Here is a 17,671-nt window from a genome sequence, read left to right on the forward strand (position 1 = left end):
TTTTAAAGCTAGGAACTTCATACATTGCTTACCTTTGATTTTTGATCTACATATAAATAACCAACGCTGCACTCAAGTTTCACTGCATGAATTTCTTTATCTAATACGTCACAATGTATCTGTTTTTCTTCCTAAAATAAAGGACAAATTATTAATGATTAAAATAAAACTGCTTTTTTCAGACATTTCAAATTACATGCGCACACTGAAATGGGTGGTTTATATTTCCCTGAACTAGGTGTTTGTTATTTCACTGATGCAAATATACAGAATATGCGTATTATTCATGACTACTTTAACATATCCTTATATTGATTACTTCATCTTCTGTTTGCTAATAGTGAAGCTAAGGTGTACGCATCAGACCCACGCAAGTTTAAAGCCAACCTCTGAAAGGTGTCAGGGGGATGCTACACAGAGAGCAGTAATTTTAAAAAGGCAGAAAGGGAGAACAATTAGACTGGTGACTTTTTCATAAGGCTATGTATCTGTGAAAAAGAGCAGATTCAATGAGATCTTTGTGATCACTGAAAACATGATCATCAGACAAAAACTAGCAGTAACATCCTGAAACACATTTAGAAACCAATTTTTTTTTTTATTTTAGTTGTTACCATCACATCCTGTTATTGAAATGATTTGAGTCACCTGTATTGATTAAATTGCACGCCGTTTAGGTAGCTAGAAGTCTGAGAACTTAAACACTGGAGTTTTGTCAGCTTTTTGCTGGGGGGGAAGGCGGTGTGTGTGTGTGTGTGTGTGGTGTGTCTAGGTTGTCAGTATCTAAAGAAACTCAACAATCCATTAACAATTTGAAAAATGTCTGGCTGAAAAAGAAAAATATTAAAGGATTACTGTTTGACAGATTTTTTTGTTCTTACCAATTCTAAAACTCGGATGAAATAAAGACCTTTAGGGATTTGAATGTGGAGGACAGTTTCATATGCATCATCTCCAACATTAAGCAGAGAAATGTTCAACAATAAAGTCTTCATACTTCCAACAGCGAGATATGTTTTCTTATCGTGAGGCCTATAAAAATAATTATCGTAATATAAGTGAAAAGTAATTCTATATACAGCTTGTACGCAAAAGTTTTCTGCCTCTGCTCTTTTAGTTAATTTCATTTGGTTCTGACAAAGTTCAGCTGGAGATCATTAGTAAAGTTTTTACCCAGTCCTGTAACTGCAGGTACTACCCCAGTTGTATGATGGTCAACTCCAGTATTGTACTTTTTAAGGCTGAGGCTATAAATGCGAGAGCAAGAAAATTGTCATCAGACCAGTCGTGCTTCTGGCTTTTACAAGACGAGAATAGCAACGTGCTACTGCTACAGTATCTTCAGGCATTATTTCAAAATTCACCCTGTGTACTCAAAGCATAGGATTGAGTTAATATGAAGCAGGTCACAAAGAGGGCAAGTGAACATGCCTGTCTTACGATCTATGTAATGTTCTATAATCGTGTTACAAGTACAGACACCCTGTGGGGGGCTAAAAGTAAACTTCAGCTTGACATTAAAGTTTAATTAAGACTTGTAGAAAGGCTGCCTAGAAGTAGACATTTATCAGATATTCTGGCTTGAAACCAAAGCATTAGTCACTGAACACCTTTGGGAAAGAAGATGGCACTTCAAAAAGCAACAGAAGGTAAAAGCACTGCGTAAGCAGATTGGTTCCAAGACAAAAGCGAATTAAAGAAAAACACAACGTTAGTCAAGCCACTGAAATGTTAAGTTTAGGTTAAATTTTAAAGTTGTTTTACTAGTTATATGCTTACCATTCAGTCCTCTTACATGCACTAAAGCCCAGCTCATTAACAAGATGCTGTCACGAAGATGCCTCCCAGCTTAACACAAGTACACAAAAGCACCAGGTGCACATCTGGGACTACAGCAAAGCTGAACTAGAGCTTTTCCCTGGTAATCATATTTCATTCTTCATTAAAAAATGCATGATGCGGACTAGAAATTTACAGAGCAGGCCAAAATCTAAGCGATTTAAACAAAACGTGATAGTGTATACACGAAGACTCATAACTCGGTAAGTAAAGCATTGCATTGACACCCCTATTTGATTTCATTCTTTTAAGACTAAAAGTGGTCGCTTTGCTATTTAAGGATAATGACTGCATTCTGTCCAGACAAAGTTAACGCTTCACAGCTAACTAGTTTTTAGTCGAGATTCTAGGGGCACAATGTAATTTAAGGTGATACTTCACACTTTATCAAGATATTTAGCCTATTTATTTACACTGAAAATCTGCTACTGGTACCTAATGCCAAGCAGGCATGTTGTAATCTGTTTTCCTTTCTGAGAGCTTTGTAATACTTAGAAAGCCGCATTGCTAATGTCACGAATGGAAATGCTGCACAATCTTTCTTTCTGAAAAGTTTATGATTGTTCAAATAAAATAATCTTCGAGCGTGAGAAAACGAAAGGGCTTAAGGCTCATGCTACAGGCCACGCGTTAAAGTAGGCAGAAAGACGCTAAGCTTATTCTGAAATCTGTGAAGATGAAAAAGCTTGTGCTCGGGATCACACAGGTGTGATTAATCAGCGTTACGTGATTGTCATCATTTTTCGGTGTCATTTTAGGTTGTTCAACCTAATACCTCGATTAAAGTAGAATCAACTTTAAAAGTGATAAATTACACAAGAAAATCCAGGTCACACACAAAATACCTAACTAGCTGGGATTCCCAACAGGTACGATTTCTCTTTTTGCACACCAACAACCCATATTTCTTGTTTTGAAGTATAATATTCAATAAAGAAAAAGGTTGTGATGATAAAATATAACTTAAAATCAAATCATTAAAATCCATCCTGAATAGAAACGATGGTACACGGCTTAAAACCTTCCAAATAGAAGTATATCTCACAAAGCATGGCTTGGTGTAATACAGATTCTGCAAAACAATAATAATTGTATTTAAATACTTTGGAAGTGCGTTAATTATCTTGCGTAACAACAGGATTTAAACATGCTACCTAATTGGAAGGAATGGGAAAAACTGAAAGATACTAAAGGGTATGTCAAAAAAATTAGGGATGCAAATGAAAAAAGTCACAAAACAAAATTAATTTTGGAAAATGCAAGCTAATTCATATAGGGAAAAGAAGTCTAAACCTCACATAATACTCAACCATCTGGTGTCTCAATCAGCAGTATAAAACTGAAGATGTAATATTCTGAAGTAAATGAGGAAAAAGAGCCACTTAATTATTTTATAATTGAAATAATAAATATAACAATGTCAGTACAAAACTGAAGTATCTTCTTTGTACAGTGCAAGTACAGTATCTTCATAAGAGCAGCAGAAATAACTGATAGCCTGCCAATTTAACAGTAGTTATGATGTCTACATATTGAGTATGCATTGTGCACTTTATCTTAGCCCAGTATATATGAAAAGTAGAATACAAGTTTACCTTTTTGTGTAGAGGATACATTTTATGAGCTGTAAAGTCTTCTAATTATGCAAGAACGGTTCTTCAATTACATACATTTCTGTTACATTTCCTGGAAGATCTACGATTTAAAAATATCCTTCAACTAAACACAGCTTTACTCCTCATATTTTCTCAGGGAGTCCGTAGTCTACTTTTGCAAGTTAATGTTCTTTACGTACAGAAGATTAAGGAATAATTTAAATAAAATCTTATTGAACCTCTTTCAAAAAAATGAAAGCCACATTACACTTACTTTGGAAAAGCAACTTTTCCAGAAACTCTCAAGTCAGCAGAACAATTTTCTTGGGAGCAAAATCTTGCAAAAATAAACTATAAAAGAGAAATAAAAAAAAAAGGCACTTTAGCGTATTATGCATATTATAGTGAGTGAAAGTATTTCCAAAGAAAGAAACCTATCACCTTGTTACCAAGTCTCTGGAATTGACTAATAGCTCTCGCTCCTAAAAACCATTCAATCAGGCTATGATTTGCCATTTTCCAAGCACGTTCTGCACGCCCAGAATAACAACAGAGAGGCTTTCCAGACTCAGTCCCTCACAGCTAAACCAGTGGGTGGATGTTCAGCTGATTTTTTAAAAGTAGTACCTAAAAAGGGCAGTGTTTTAGAGGACCCAGAACTGAGGTCTCTGCAGTCTCTCCTATGATACAGCACACTAACTTTTACAAGAGAGTGTCATTACACAAACTTTACTTATCATGCAGTTAGTAGGGTTTGATGAGACTAGAGACACCATGAGTTGCATGTGGCCGTGCCTTGGTTATCAGTATGCTATAGAGCACGTTTATGTCACTATATTCAACGACACCCTCTTTCTCTCCAACTCTGTGGTTTCTAAAACAAATTTTGAATGAAGATGAAAAGGAAAAGCGTGCCATTTAAAAGGTGCTTTTATATGTCTCAGAGTTCTGATCGTCAACTGTATCTGAATTACGTGAAGCTTACTGTTTGAGAAAAGTCGTAAGATGTTTATGAGCATTTGGTAGTTAAAAATTCAGAGCATCCTGACTTTTGCTTAAGTCAGAGTAAAAGTCTATTAATTCATTAAATAAGTTATTTTGGGGGAAAAAAAGTTAATTTCATACTCATTTAAGGATAAAGAATACCCTCTTCCCCCCCCCCCCAACTTTGTGTTTGAAAACCTGCAATACCTTCACAGAACTAATACTTAATCTTGAAGTGTTTCAACAATGTTGCTTAATACCAACACGATATTGTATATTTAACACAGAATTAATTTTAAAGAACAATTTTACACTGGAAAGTGACTCATCCCGTGTAGTTGAAAAAGAATGAATACTTCAAAGAGTGCATTTCATACCTGTTTGTTCTGAGGTATATAATATTACATGTTCTTGCAAGTTCTCTGCACATACCTCTTCTTTTTTTTTCTCTTAAGTCATAATACAAACTGTATACCAGTTCTGCAAAGATTTTTTTTTTTAGTGAAAAATTAGGCATTTTTTAGCATGCTGGTTTATTAATTAAGATCAAGGCACTAGGTGCTGGTCTGGAAAAGGCGTTCCTTCACATGCTATGGATGTGTGAAGCTTTTTTTCACTTAAGATTAAAACGTGAATATTTACTTAGTGCATTTGGAAAAAGAGAACTCATACACTAACCTTGCTTTTTATAACATCTTTTTCTTTCCTCCGCTGAAGAACGGGTTGAAGTGGTGAAAATTCTTGAACATTTCTTTTCTGTAGAATATGATGCCCCAGATGATAACTTGCTTCAACATGTACAGGAGTCAAGATATCCCTTACATCTTTCTATGAAAATTGGAAACCTAATGAGTTAATCATATAAGACAAGACATGTATGCTTACGTTTTAAAGATTACGAGGTTCCCTAGAACTAACTTAAACAGGAACACTTATTTTTTACATGTAAAATAATTTCACATGCCATATGGCCCATATACTTTTCCAGACATCTTTGTCGCTGAAAGAGAGAGTCAGAAACGCAGGAAAGCATAATACATTCAATGACAGCATCAGACATTTCAGAATGGAAAATTGTTTTATTAAAAGAAGCCTTATTGAATGGTGAACCTATTTCTGTCAATAATACTGCCTTACACACCTATGAAATGCTGTACTGCCCAAATAGAAAAATAGGCAAAAGTTGGCTAAAAAGGAGAAAGTTAACCAGTGGGATAATGCCAGAGAAAACCCACGGGTATTTCTGTATGAAATCAAAAGGAGTTCTCCCACAGTACCACTAAAGCAGGTCATGACTGCGTTTTATTTTTCTGCCTCTTTATTTCTTATTCTGTATTAAAAAGATTAAACTCCTCAATAAATGACCATTTTGTACACAAAGCCTTGACTGTGTAGGAATGTTGCAGATCAGAGCCCAAACTACCTACTTGTGAAAACTGAACAGCTTGAAGCGCCGAGTACTAACAATAGCAAACCTAATTAAATTATTCCCTAAGTGTAGGAGATAGACAGACACTGATTGTCCCTCCACATGGCCAGTACTTTAATTCTTATCTGCAAGCTTGCTTTGGCCAAATCACATATTATCTAATTCATAATAATTTTCCACAAGGTCTTCTCTGCATCTGCTTTATATTACTTCCATTACACTAATTAGCTATTAATTAGTCTTTACTCAAAATACATAAAACCTATATTGTCTCTTGCAAGGACTGTACTTGACAGACATTCACACTTACTTAACTTTAGGAGCTTCATACAAGTACAGAAGCCTCAATGGGTGGAAGGAGATGCTTATAATGCTATTAATTAAGAATTAAAAAGAAAATTGAATTATATGGAGGAAGAAATACTAATGATAGACTATAGGAAGTGATGAGCCAGATCATATCCTTCCTCCTACACAAATACCTGCTGATGCTGGTACAGCAATCTGTACAAGGTCAGCTGTCAGTCAGATCTCTCTTAGCTTACAAAACTCTTCTAAGTAAGTGGCAATTTGCCATTGCTCCTGTAAGTAACATTCGCGTAGGTGCAACTACCAGTTGAGATGCATCTGGGCAATTTTCCAGTAGGTGACATAAGCTTTCCTTTTTACCCCAAAGCTTTATCGTGAAGAATTGGCTTCTAATGGTGTCATAAACAAAAAATAAGTAAAAGGAAGGAAGAAGAAAAATACACGGATGACTTTTTCCCTGCAGATTTTTTTGTAGCTGTAGAAAATTAAGTCTATTTCCCAGACTCTGTGCAGGATTAACTGCACCCATCATCCTAATAGATGCTTGTTTCAAAAGGTCACAGAATTGCTGCCTCGAGGATTTTAAAGAAAAGGCTAGGCAAACTAGTCCATTATTTTATTACCCTTGTTTCCCCTTACTTCTAAATATTCCCTGTCCTTAGTATTTCTTTAAAGAACTCTTTTCCCCCTTAGATAAGGTCTTACAGGAGATAAGTCTATTTTTTCTGAATTTAGTAAAACATGGTTCCTCTGTGTCCGCTAGTTTTTATTGTTTGATTGTGGTTTAGGACTTCAAGTTCTTCCCATTTATTCTCCAAAATTTTTGTTGAAATAGGCAAGCTTCTAAGATGTTTGATAGACTGAATCACTTTTATTCTTTCTTGTCCAGTGAATGGCCTTAAAAATATTATATCCTTGTCCTGATTGCAGTTGTTTTTACTTCCAAGACAGGTCCCTCATTCACCCTTCAGAGGGATACATCAAGCACGAATACCACAGTTCATTTCCTCCAGGGCAACAGTGACTTTGGGATAACTATTGCAGTTAGGATCTTACTGACTAGATCCTTACCAACTTACTTCCAAGTCAGTACCGTCCTCAATTTCAAAGGATGGTTGCTGTTGGATCAAACTCTACTTCTGGAGAAACCAACAGCCAACTTCCTCCTGCTGAGTAGCTGGTACCGTCTATTACTGGTGTTGGTACAGGCCTCCCTGGCTAGCTGACACCTTGCAGGCCTCCAACAGCCTCCTGCTGATCCCCCACTTGCCCTGGCGGCACTTCTACCTCTGTGGCTTCTCCTCTGAAGCACTTCTACCAGCAGATTCCTTCTACAACAAAGTTGTCCCTACACTTTCACAGACAGAGAACTGTAACGACATTCGCTACTAATCTGGTCCAGGATTCAGGCTGATATGTCCAGGAGCAAGACGTATCTGTGCAGGCTTCACTTTTGTGAGCAGAGAGATCACTTTGTCAGCACATTGCACATTCTTCATATTGTTCAGCGCTAAATTAATTCATGAAACTGCTGCGAGTGCTCTTCCTACCCCATTTCCACTTCTTGATTCTCTGAGTATTTCCCTTGGTGAGTGCTGCATTCCTTGCAGGGAAAAACCAAACAATTCCAAGCAAGTGTTCTTCTTCGTGCCCTGCTAGCCTTTGGCTCCTTGCAACAAATTCACAAAACAGACCACACTATAAACCTCGAACTACAGACTCTCTTCTGGCAATCATCTTCTTTTCACTTCCTATAGATCAGGAATGGGTTCTTTTCTTATCAGGTGAGTCTACCTCATCTACTCACAGAAAACACGGGAGCAAGACCATACATGTGTTCTTTGAAACAGTTACAAATGACAAAACATAATAAACATTTTCTCTGTGTAATTACAAGTTTAAAAATTTTGCATTAAGGAGTACATAGGAAAGTTCCATCAGAAATGTTCAGCAGAAAACGTATGTTATACCATTTCTTCTTGGTTGCTCCAAATGAGGCCCAATCTATGATCCCTCATCCATAAAAAAGGGTGAAAAAATGTCAAGAATGCTCACTTTGTCACTGTGATTATTATTATTATTATTATTATTATTATGCAAGATATCTGACATAAGAGATGGCAGACCCACTGACTTCCCCACAGAAAGCTGAGAAATCATCAGAATTAAAATATATTAACCGTGGAAGTTATGAACACAAATATTTTACTTCCAAAATGATGTGATGCAATTGAAAACAAAATCGGTTCTACTGCAGCAAGTGTGCTTTTCAAAGGAGAACAAAGGATTTACAGGGCAATACATATTGAAAATTACATTACCCTCATAAATGCTGGATGATCTTTGCAGGCAATATTCTTGCTGTAAATCTTTACATTTCCTGAGATTGTATCAGATGTTCCGTTGGAGGAAAAATAAAATCTCGCTTGTGTATCCACTTTTCTGTTCACATCAACACTCAGATTATAAAGCAGTACTGCAAAATAAAACCCAGGGAAAATAAGAGTTATAAAAACTCTAAGTGTTATAATTTTCATGAATTTATGATAGACATTACATCTTCTGACTCACTTCCTTCAGTACGTTCCGTAATATTCATTCTGAAATGCTCTGCTTAAAAATTCTCTGACGCAAATCCTTACCTAACAAAAGCTTCTAGCCCTCTGAAAATTGATTGCATCATGACTGATCACTGATACCTGCTTTTACATCAGGGATAGTTTTGTCAAGTTATATTTATAGTTTTCTATTAGAATCTGTTTAAAGAAAACCTGCTTCAGTTACTTACAGGGCTGACATTAGATTTCACCAAACAGTAAGTCAGCAGACACTGACAAATACTGTCTAACTTCACAGTTTTTTCTATTTAAGTTAGCTATGATAACAAATTGCAAATAAGTTTCAGAGCATTACTGATCTATTACTTCTGAAGTTCTGCCAAAAGTTTAGTTGGGATATCTAGAGTTCCCTGTAGTCTCTTCTATTTAAGTTGAAAAGTCTCATGTCCAAATCCAGCAAGGGTAATCCAGTCTGACTGCTCATCTTTCACAACAAATATGAATTTCAAAAGATCTGTAAAGTTTTAAGTTCAGTTCATCGTTGGATGTGTTCTCTGTAATGTGTTCCTAAAGGATATTGTATATTATTATACAGAAGATTTAAGCAATTTAATTTTATATACCATGTATTTGCAGGGCTGTTTGCAGTTTACAAATAGCATATGACAAGTGGGTTAAAAGCACACAGGCAATAAAGTCAAATTTAGACAGTAAATTATTTTAAATAAGTTCACCATGAATATTCCCTCCAATAGATATTGCTTCAAGCAGTACCAGTTTTTGCCAAAAGCAAAATATGCATTATCTAAAATATAATACAAGACATATTGTTCGGTAATTTTGATGGGACTCCCTCTCTTTCACAACATGTTCCATAACGGTACGATCAGGGGCTTGAGCTGCTTTATGAAGGGAATGTCTTTTCCCTATTGCTAAGTGGAAAACTGCATCCTACAGCAGTCCGGTATGGTTTGGTCCATGTCTGGGAGGACCGCTTTTAGAGGACATCTGAATATCATGCTGAATAATCCATTTGATTCTACATTAAGAAAAGACATTCACCCACCATTAATTCCCTACCTAACTGCAAAGCAACAGCCCAGACATTGCATGTGGAAAGTTCAGACAAACTTGACAGACGCTGCCTGTTGGGCCCTGTGCAAAACAGAACACGGTCCCTGGGCAAGTACGTAAAAGAAAGCGTTCACAGAATAAGTACGCCCTATTTCTTTGTGAACCCTATCAGCACACTGTCTCATTCAAAAACCTATCAAAATGACGGATCTAGTTATTATGATGCTATGAAAGGGACCATCTGAAATGGCGTCATTACAATGAAGTTCAAAAGCGTGAGTGTGATTCTAATCACACCACTGTTAGGTAAGTTAATTCAGGTACTGGAATTAGCCTACCTACGATGGTACTGTTTTAGTACTGCTGCAAAACCCATGGGAAAATATTGCACGCAGCCCCAGCTGAACTCTTCAGCGGTACAACCCAGCTAGGTAGCTAAAAATTAGTCTAAACCAGTTGCCATCAAAACTTTAGATTATGTCGTTGACGCAACAGACAACTAGGACTTCTACCTTCATCTTCACAATATCTCACCTTTTTAACATCACTATCTCTTCTAGGCCATGTAACTCCAGTAGTCCTAGTAGGGATGTGCTGTTACTCTAAATTGAATAAAAGTGTAATGGCTCGATGTTATAGGGTAATTTTGAGCTAAAAAAAGATATCCATGTTTTTAATTTTTCATTTTATGCTGAACTCAGATTAATGCTCCACTAAATACCAATAGCGTTATTCTGTAAATAAGTGCATTTAAAATGAATACATATACTGGAATTTTTTCCAAGCAGCTTACCAATATAACCAGGTACCTCTCGTCCTGTATAGGTAAAGCATATCTTCAAATTCATACAGATGGCAGGCTGGTCATTTTCCATGCAGTTGAAATTAGTTCGATTTATTGAATTAGGGTGTTTTAAAGAAGCTTCAACAATTATCACTGGTTTTGTTCTAAGAATAGAAAAAAGAGTTAATGTTCACAAAACACTTCAGAAATAGCTTACAGAATCTCTGCAGAATCTAACAATCTCTGACAGAATCTATTTTTGTATTTTATAATTTTTTAAGCTATCTGCATTTTTCAGAATCCAAATAGTCGCGTGCACATTATTTGTTGCCTCAAGAAGTTTCAGAATGATATTTTCTTTTTCTTCAAGGTGTTTACTTAAATGTTTCAGTTGTAGAGCATTTTAGAGCCTAATGACTGAAGTTCAAGACACCAAGAATAAATATCACGAGGTTAAAATATACTACTGAGTTTTATTAAATTGCATTAAAAAATACAGTTCAATTGTATGGTCTTTAAAAGCACTGAAATGTGGCAATCTTACCTCAGCACCACAGCAGAATCGGAGAGAAATGCACCAACTGCTACATCTGTAAAAAAAAATAGATCAATAAGCATAATTTGTCAACAGGAATTACTTCTCAGGTACACGCATTTTGTAGCATATTCACCTTTTGGTCAGCATTAAAAGACCATTTCCCCTTTATTTATTAGAAGGCATATACTAATATTCAAAGGTGGTGTTCTCCATCTAGGAGATGATTCCTCAAATACTTGTCCACTGCCCGTTAACGCTGCATGGTAGTTTGCTGGACTTGTGGATACTGGTAATGTGATGATTTGATTTCTATTCCACGCTTAAGTGGCTCACACTGAAGGACAATGCAGCTAAATAGGAGGTACTTGCCTTCTTTTTAATCCAAATATTCAATATTGCTACACACACAGACATATACATAAACAATTCAGTTATACATATAGCTATATATAATATGTATGAAATTATACGTAGAGACAGATAGAAAAGAATTATTTAATTTATTCCAAACTGAAAACTATTCATAAAAAAAAGGGAAAGAAATATACACAGTATATACGTACTTCTCAAACGAGGTAGCAAAAGTGAATCGTCAGAGGAGTCTAAATGATATAAGGGTCTGAGGATGTGACTCCCAAATCAGTAAACAACAGGTGACCTGACAGCAGACTACTTGTACACTACCTCTTAGCCCAGCATTACAAATTAACCTGGATAACTTTTCTGCTGACATAGCCAGAGCATACAACATGCAGTTCATGATAACTTTATGCTTTGACACCCACAGGAGCAGGAAAGGCAATACCTGACCTGATAAAACGCTTATCTGCATAATGTCAAAATATTTTGACAATACGTATAAAACAATGAGTATATACTTGGAACCAGCCAAGTTGTTTTACACCAAATTAGCACTTTTGTGTCATGCCCACAAGAACTCCACAACGGTCTTAATCCAATGCTGTGAGCCCTGACTCAGGTTAATGTATTGTTGACACAGACTGAGAGTCACGGAGCTCAGTGACTTCTGGCAAAATCTAGACTATGTGAACACCAGCAAGATTTTTAGGTTAGCGCGCTAGTCTGGACCACAAACGTGCTTCCAGTGCCTGGACTAGCTCATTGTGACATTAGCAGATAAGATGGCTGCTGTAAAAATAAAACCTACGTTTTTCTTCTTCTTGTGCACTATGATCTTACTATTACATCATTCTCAGTCCTTAAATAATAGTTAGATGACCATGAAAACTGACTGCTTGGCCTCAGCTTTACCTCTCTTTTTTTTCTCTTCCCCAAATGCAAGATGTGACATGTCATCTTAATAACAGATTTTGCTTCTGTTAAAAGTAACGAGTTGCACGGTAGGGTTGTTCCCTATGGATCTCTACTCTTCTAAAAATGAAAAATAAACAGAATTGTTTAATTCACCTTGATAACCATTATTATCTGCATCAATGCCACTTGCTATGGATTGTCCAAACATGCTTAAAGAATTACTGACTTGATGTCCTTGTATTCTCTGGGGAGGAAAAAAACAGAAGAGAAAATTATTCTTGGAAAGCTAATCTCCGAGTTACAGTATCCAATGAAAAATGTTAGCACAACCATCCTGCTGCTGAAGGCAGTTACCTGCTTACCTGTGAAAGTATGCCTCTGAAAGTAATATTCCTCAATTACTGCAAATGTTATATCCCATAAACCCTGTCTGAGGCCTCCAAAACAATTTATTTTTCTGTTACAGCTTATATTATGACTGGAAATCGCACACTATGTAAAAAATTTCTGAAGTCTTTTACAGTACCTCAGATGGTCTGAGTGTTAAATGAAGGGAAAACTGCCTCGAATTTAAACTTAAGGTTCTTCCAGATAGATTACTTTTCATCGAAAAAGCGTACCTGTGAAAATGATGGTGTTATTCCCTCTTCCCTGCCATTGTATATATAAATAACCCCTTTTAGATTATCTTCTTGTGGAGCCCCAATTGCTACATCTGTGGAAAACAATTTAACATTAATCAGTTGACTAGGAAACATGAACAAGGAAGAGTTAAAGAAATCCAAATCACGATGCATACAATGCCAGACCAAATTTATTTGACTGAATTCAAAAGAAGTGCTGAAGATAGATATAAAGCAAACGGAAACAATACAGACCAGCTCAGTAACCTGACTCTGCCTTAAGTACTATGTTTCTGGGCCAAATACAGCCATTTTGTTCAAGACAAAGTCTGTTCTTACCAGTACTGAATTTAGCCCTTAAGAGGTTAAGAGGTTGTCATGGAGAATACCCAAAATGATCATGGTCTTAAAAAAAAAAAACAACCAAAACCCCAAACCCTTGTATTCATGGAATTATGATGATGTTCCTGCACTCTGCTATTCCCACATGGATTGAATCACTGAAACACAAGAAGTACCCTTATTACGCTGCCTGAAATGAACCGTTTATTTTTCTATGAGATGTCCTTAACAGCTGATAACAGGCTTGAACAGGCATTTAACAAGGAAACGAAGGTAGCTGGTTTGTACAAAGGGATATGTTTTATGCCTAAATGATTCAATCCCAGAGGGGTGTGGCAACACATCAACCAACCAACCCACCCACCCACTCTCAACAGCCCTTACCAAAAAGCCCCGTGGTTCAAATAGCCAGAGGTTGTTAACCGAGAAGTGGATGAGGGGAGGGGGAGATGAATTACATCATCTTGAAATTCCCTAATATAAATTAATAATTGTGAAATTTCATTCACAAATAAGCAAAACTGAACTATCTGCAAATGGGAAATACTGTACGGTACATCAAACCAAAATCACAAGAAAAGCAAAGCTCTGATAATTCGGTTTTACTGAACAATTCTCTGATTGAATCCATATTGATTGAATCCATCCACACAAAATATGTTATGTCTCTCTACTGGTGAGATGAAAATAAGACAGCCAAGTTGTGCTAATTAAAATTACACTTATGTTCTTGAGGAGATCAGATTCTACACCAACACGCACGCCACTATCTTCACAGGGCTGATACTGATGGTTTAGATCATTGAAGAAGTTGGCTCTGCTGTGCTTTTTTATTACTTACTACAGACAAATGGTTTCTAACACCCAATTTCTCTTTATATTTTGCTTCCAGCTGTTTTTCTTACAAAATTTCTTTTCCTACTGTCACTCTCAATATTGCCTCCACTTTTTCTTTTCAATGTTTTTGCTCCCTTCAAAAGCTAATCCACTTGTTTGCCCCACCTCCCCCTGCAGTTTTAGGATGCCCGTTTTACATTACATTCCATGTCATGCATCTACTTTGCTATGCTGCTATTAATTTGATTTTACTTCTCTGTTCCCCAGCCCTACATTTGGATACGGTTTTTCTTTTGCAGTTTGCAAATGTTTTGGGGCAAAAACTGAAACTTGTGTATAAAACTGTGAAGGTAATGCAAAACAGGAGAAACAAAAATTAACAAGAGTTTAAAGAACAGATACCAAAGGAGGGGGGAAAAAAAAGACTACTTTAAGGAAAAGACCAGATAAGAAGAGAATGACTGTTCCAAGCTTTGCAGGTTACGGAACAGGACCAAGAACACAAGACAAAGGGAAGAGTGAAAGGAGAACCCTGGACGGTAACTGCAAATAAAAAGGGTAATTCAGAAGCGTGAAGAAAGATGCGGACCTGGTAAAGATACAGCCCAGAAAAAGCTGACAGTTTTTGCACAAAGGATATCAGCTCCCTGCATACAGTCCAAGTTTTGATGATGGAAAAACTGAAACTGTTTATGAATTTTTGAACAGTAGAAAACGCCTGTCATGTTTTTATGCTGTCCCTACACAGCCTATTGTGCCTGCCCTTCTGCTGGAGGGGAGCACATGCCAGCTTTCCAGACAGGAATACTGGCCATTCCTATTTGTTTGAAACCATGACAAGATGAATGAAGCCACTGGGCCAGGTCCCCTCTGCTTGTCTTCAGTCTAGCTGGAGGCCTCCCAGTTGGCTGTGTTTTTGCAGGCTACCTAAACAGCTACTGAATGGTCTTGGAAGGAAAGAAGCTGAGAGCAGTAGACCATGGGGCTTTCTGTAGCAAATACATTTTAGGCAGCCTGACTGGAAGCAGAGGGGAAGTAGAAGGCCATGAGAGTCGTTCTAGATGTTTTAACGCATCTTACATCCTTTCATCTGTTTTCTTTAACTAAAATACCTTTTATCTGTAACTTTCACAAGGCATTCTCTTTTCAATATCTATTACTTTTATGCTTATTACAGAAGTTAGACACAAGTCTGGAGACTGAATCTCTCTGCTCTCTGAGCAGGTTCCACCTGAACAACATCAATGGAAACGTCAGCCCACATCTCATCATATTTAAAGAGGGTGTTTCAGCTTGGGCAGTGGGGAAGGAAGGGATTCTCAGTTTCTGTTTAGGCATCTAACTTTATGTGCCTGAAATAGATTCTCCTGTATAGATAACAGGAAGAAAAAGCTCCCTCAGAGCCCCATTAATATTTTCAATTCACTATCCGGGCATGGCCATCGAAGTCCTTCCCTGTGTTCTCTATCCTAGCCCCACTGGAAGCCCATGATAGGCAATTCATGAGTCATCTGACGGCTTGAGTGGGAAGTAGTCCCACAATAGTCTCCCAGCTTGCAGGACGTTTTTGCCCAGGCGGCCAAGAAGTCCAATGACATCCTGGCCTGTATCAGATATAGTGTGGCCAGCAGGAGCAGGGAAGTGATCGTGCCCCTGTACTCGGCACTGGTGAGGCCGCACCTCGAATACTGGGTTCAGTTTTGGGCCCCTCGCTGCAAGAAGGATGTTGAGGTGTTAGAGCGTGTCCAGAGAAGGGCAACGAGGCTGGTGAGGGGTCTGGAGCACAAGTCTTATGAGGAGCGGCTGAGGGAGCTGGGGTTGTTTAGCCTGGAGAAAAGGAGGCTGAGGGGAGACCTCATTACTCTCTACAACTACCTGAAAGGAGGTTGTAGCGAGGTGGGTGTTGGTCTCTTCTCCCAAGTAACTAGCGATAGGACGAGAGGAAATGGCCTCAAGTTGCACCAGGGGAGGTTTAGATTGGACATGAGGAAAAATTTCTTTACTGAAAGAGTGGTTAAAGATTGGAACAGGCTGCCCAGGGAAGTGGTGGAGTCACCATCCCTGGAGGTATTTAAAAGACGTGTAGATGAGGCGTTTAGGGACATGGTTTAGTGGGCATGGTGGTTGGGTTGACGGTTGGACTCGATGATCTTAGAGGTCTCTTCCAACCTTAATGATTCTATGATTCTATGATATCCCCATGTGTTTAGTACTTCCTACGGGTGACACAGAAGCAGATCTTGACTCAATGTGTAATTTTTATTTATGATGTGACAAAATTGCCAAATGGTTCCCCAACCATTGTCTCAGATGTCTAAAACAGGATTAGGGATTCCACCTGAGGTCCAGCACCCAAAGTTACAGACTATGTTATCACCTTATGCTCATGCTCTTTATTAAAGCGATAGAACCTAATCTCTTGGTATTACACATCAATGACCATGAAACAGCTATATTTCAAATCAGCGGCCTAGAAAAGAAAGGTCGAGTCACCAAGTGAAAGTCTTCTGAGACTTCCATAATCCTCCTGTTTATCGTGACAGTCCACTGCTCAGACAGTCCACTGCTCAGAGAGAATTAAACCCAAGGGTTTTAGTTTTTTTAAATATACTTACCTTCAAAACCATCATTATCAATGTCTCCTAGATTGGCTATGGACTCTCCAAACCTGGCTGCATATGAGTCACTCCCGCTGAGCTCTATATTCAGTTCTACCATCTTTGCCTCCTGAAGGAAAACAGAGTCAATGGCACATTAACAAAGCATCTTCCAGGTGACCTGGAATATTACTCAAAATGTTAAAACTGCCTTGGATGCCAATATATAATCCTACTGAATTCCTCGGTGCAGAAGCAAGCATTATCAAAGATGTTTAACATTACTGAGTATAAGAATAACAAAGAAGAAAGCTGTTCTTTAAGAAAGAGAACAGCAATGTGTTCCCATAGCAAACACCTGTACAGGGGCTTACTGCTCTGCGAAAACTGTGTTCGCTAAAATAGTAGGTGCTTCAAGGCTATTGTGTGTGCCTTAGTTTGTTGTAGGTATCCTGGAGTGACTGTGAGGAAAACATGTGAAGAAAACGTTAATTGCAAGCATAAGAGAATAAATATGTATCAGTGTGGAGAGGAAGGAAGGGAAAAAAGATAACAAAGATAAAGTTTACAAAGCCAGACAAATTCAAAAGCCCACAAAAAAATAGTGATTATACTTTCACTTCTGATCCTTAAAAAGAATAAAAGGAAGCTAATTCTAATGCACGATCTGTCCAGTTACTTTATTTGCCAAACTGAGGACTCCCAGTCTCTTTCCTGACTGCTACCACTAACTGCACACAAATTTTTCATTCCTTGTTTGTTTCTGAAGTGCTAAATAAGTTGCTCTTCAGATGCCAGTTCAGTGGTAAGCCTGGTAACGGAGGAGAGCTTGCAAAGAGGCTGTAGTAGCAGGCTGTCACCACCTGAAGTTACTATGAAACAAAACC

General features: G+C 37.6%; 1 protein-coding gene across 1 annotated transcript in view; it reads right to left on the minus strand.

Moving 5' to 3' along the window:
* The window catches only part of ITGA4 (integrin, alpha 4 (antigen CD49D, alpha 4 subunit of VLA-4 receptor)), a 40,282-nt gene that overhangs the window by 7,194 nt on the left and 15,417 nt on the right, over window positions 1-17,671 (minus strand). Inside the window, exons 11-20 of the mRNA XM_009333152.1 lie at window positions 16,803-16,914; window positions 13,006-13,100; window positions 12,539-12,629; window positions 11,117-11,162; window positions 10,582-10,736; window positions 8,478-8,632; window positions 5,097-5,246; window positions 3,709-3,785; window positions 882-1,032; window positions 33-131 (exon numbers count right to left, since the gene is read on the minus strand). Of these exons, the coding sequence (XP_009331427.1) occupies window positions 33-131; window positions 882-1,032; window positions 3,709-3,785; window positions 5,097-5,246; window positions 8,478-8,632; window positions 10,582-10,736; window positions 11,117-11,162; window positions 12,539-12,629; window positions 13,006-13,100; window positions 16,803-16,914 (1,131 nt within the window). The remainder of the gene's footprint in view (window positions 1-32; window positions 132-881; window positions 1,033-3,708; window positions 3,786-5,096; window positions 5,247-8,477; window positions 8,633-10,581; window positions 10,737-11,116; window positions 11,163-12,538; window positions 12,630-13,005; window positions 13,101-16,802; window positions 16,915-17,671) is intronic.

The sequence above is a fragment of the Pygoscelis adeliae genome, unplaced genomic scaffold, assembly GCF_000699105.1.
Source record: "Pygoscelis adeliae isolate BGI_AS28 unplaced genomic scaffold, ASM69910v1 Scaffold160, whole genome shotgun sequence".
NCBI classification, from domain to species: Eukaryota; Metazoa; Chordata; class Aves; order Sphenisciformes; family Spheniscidae; genus Pygoscelis; species Pygoscelis adeliae.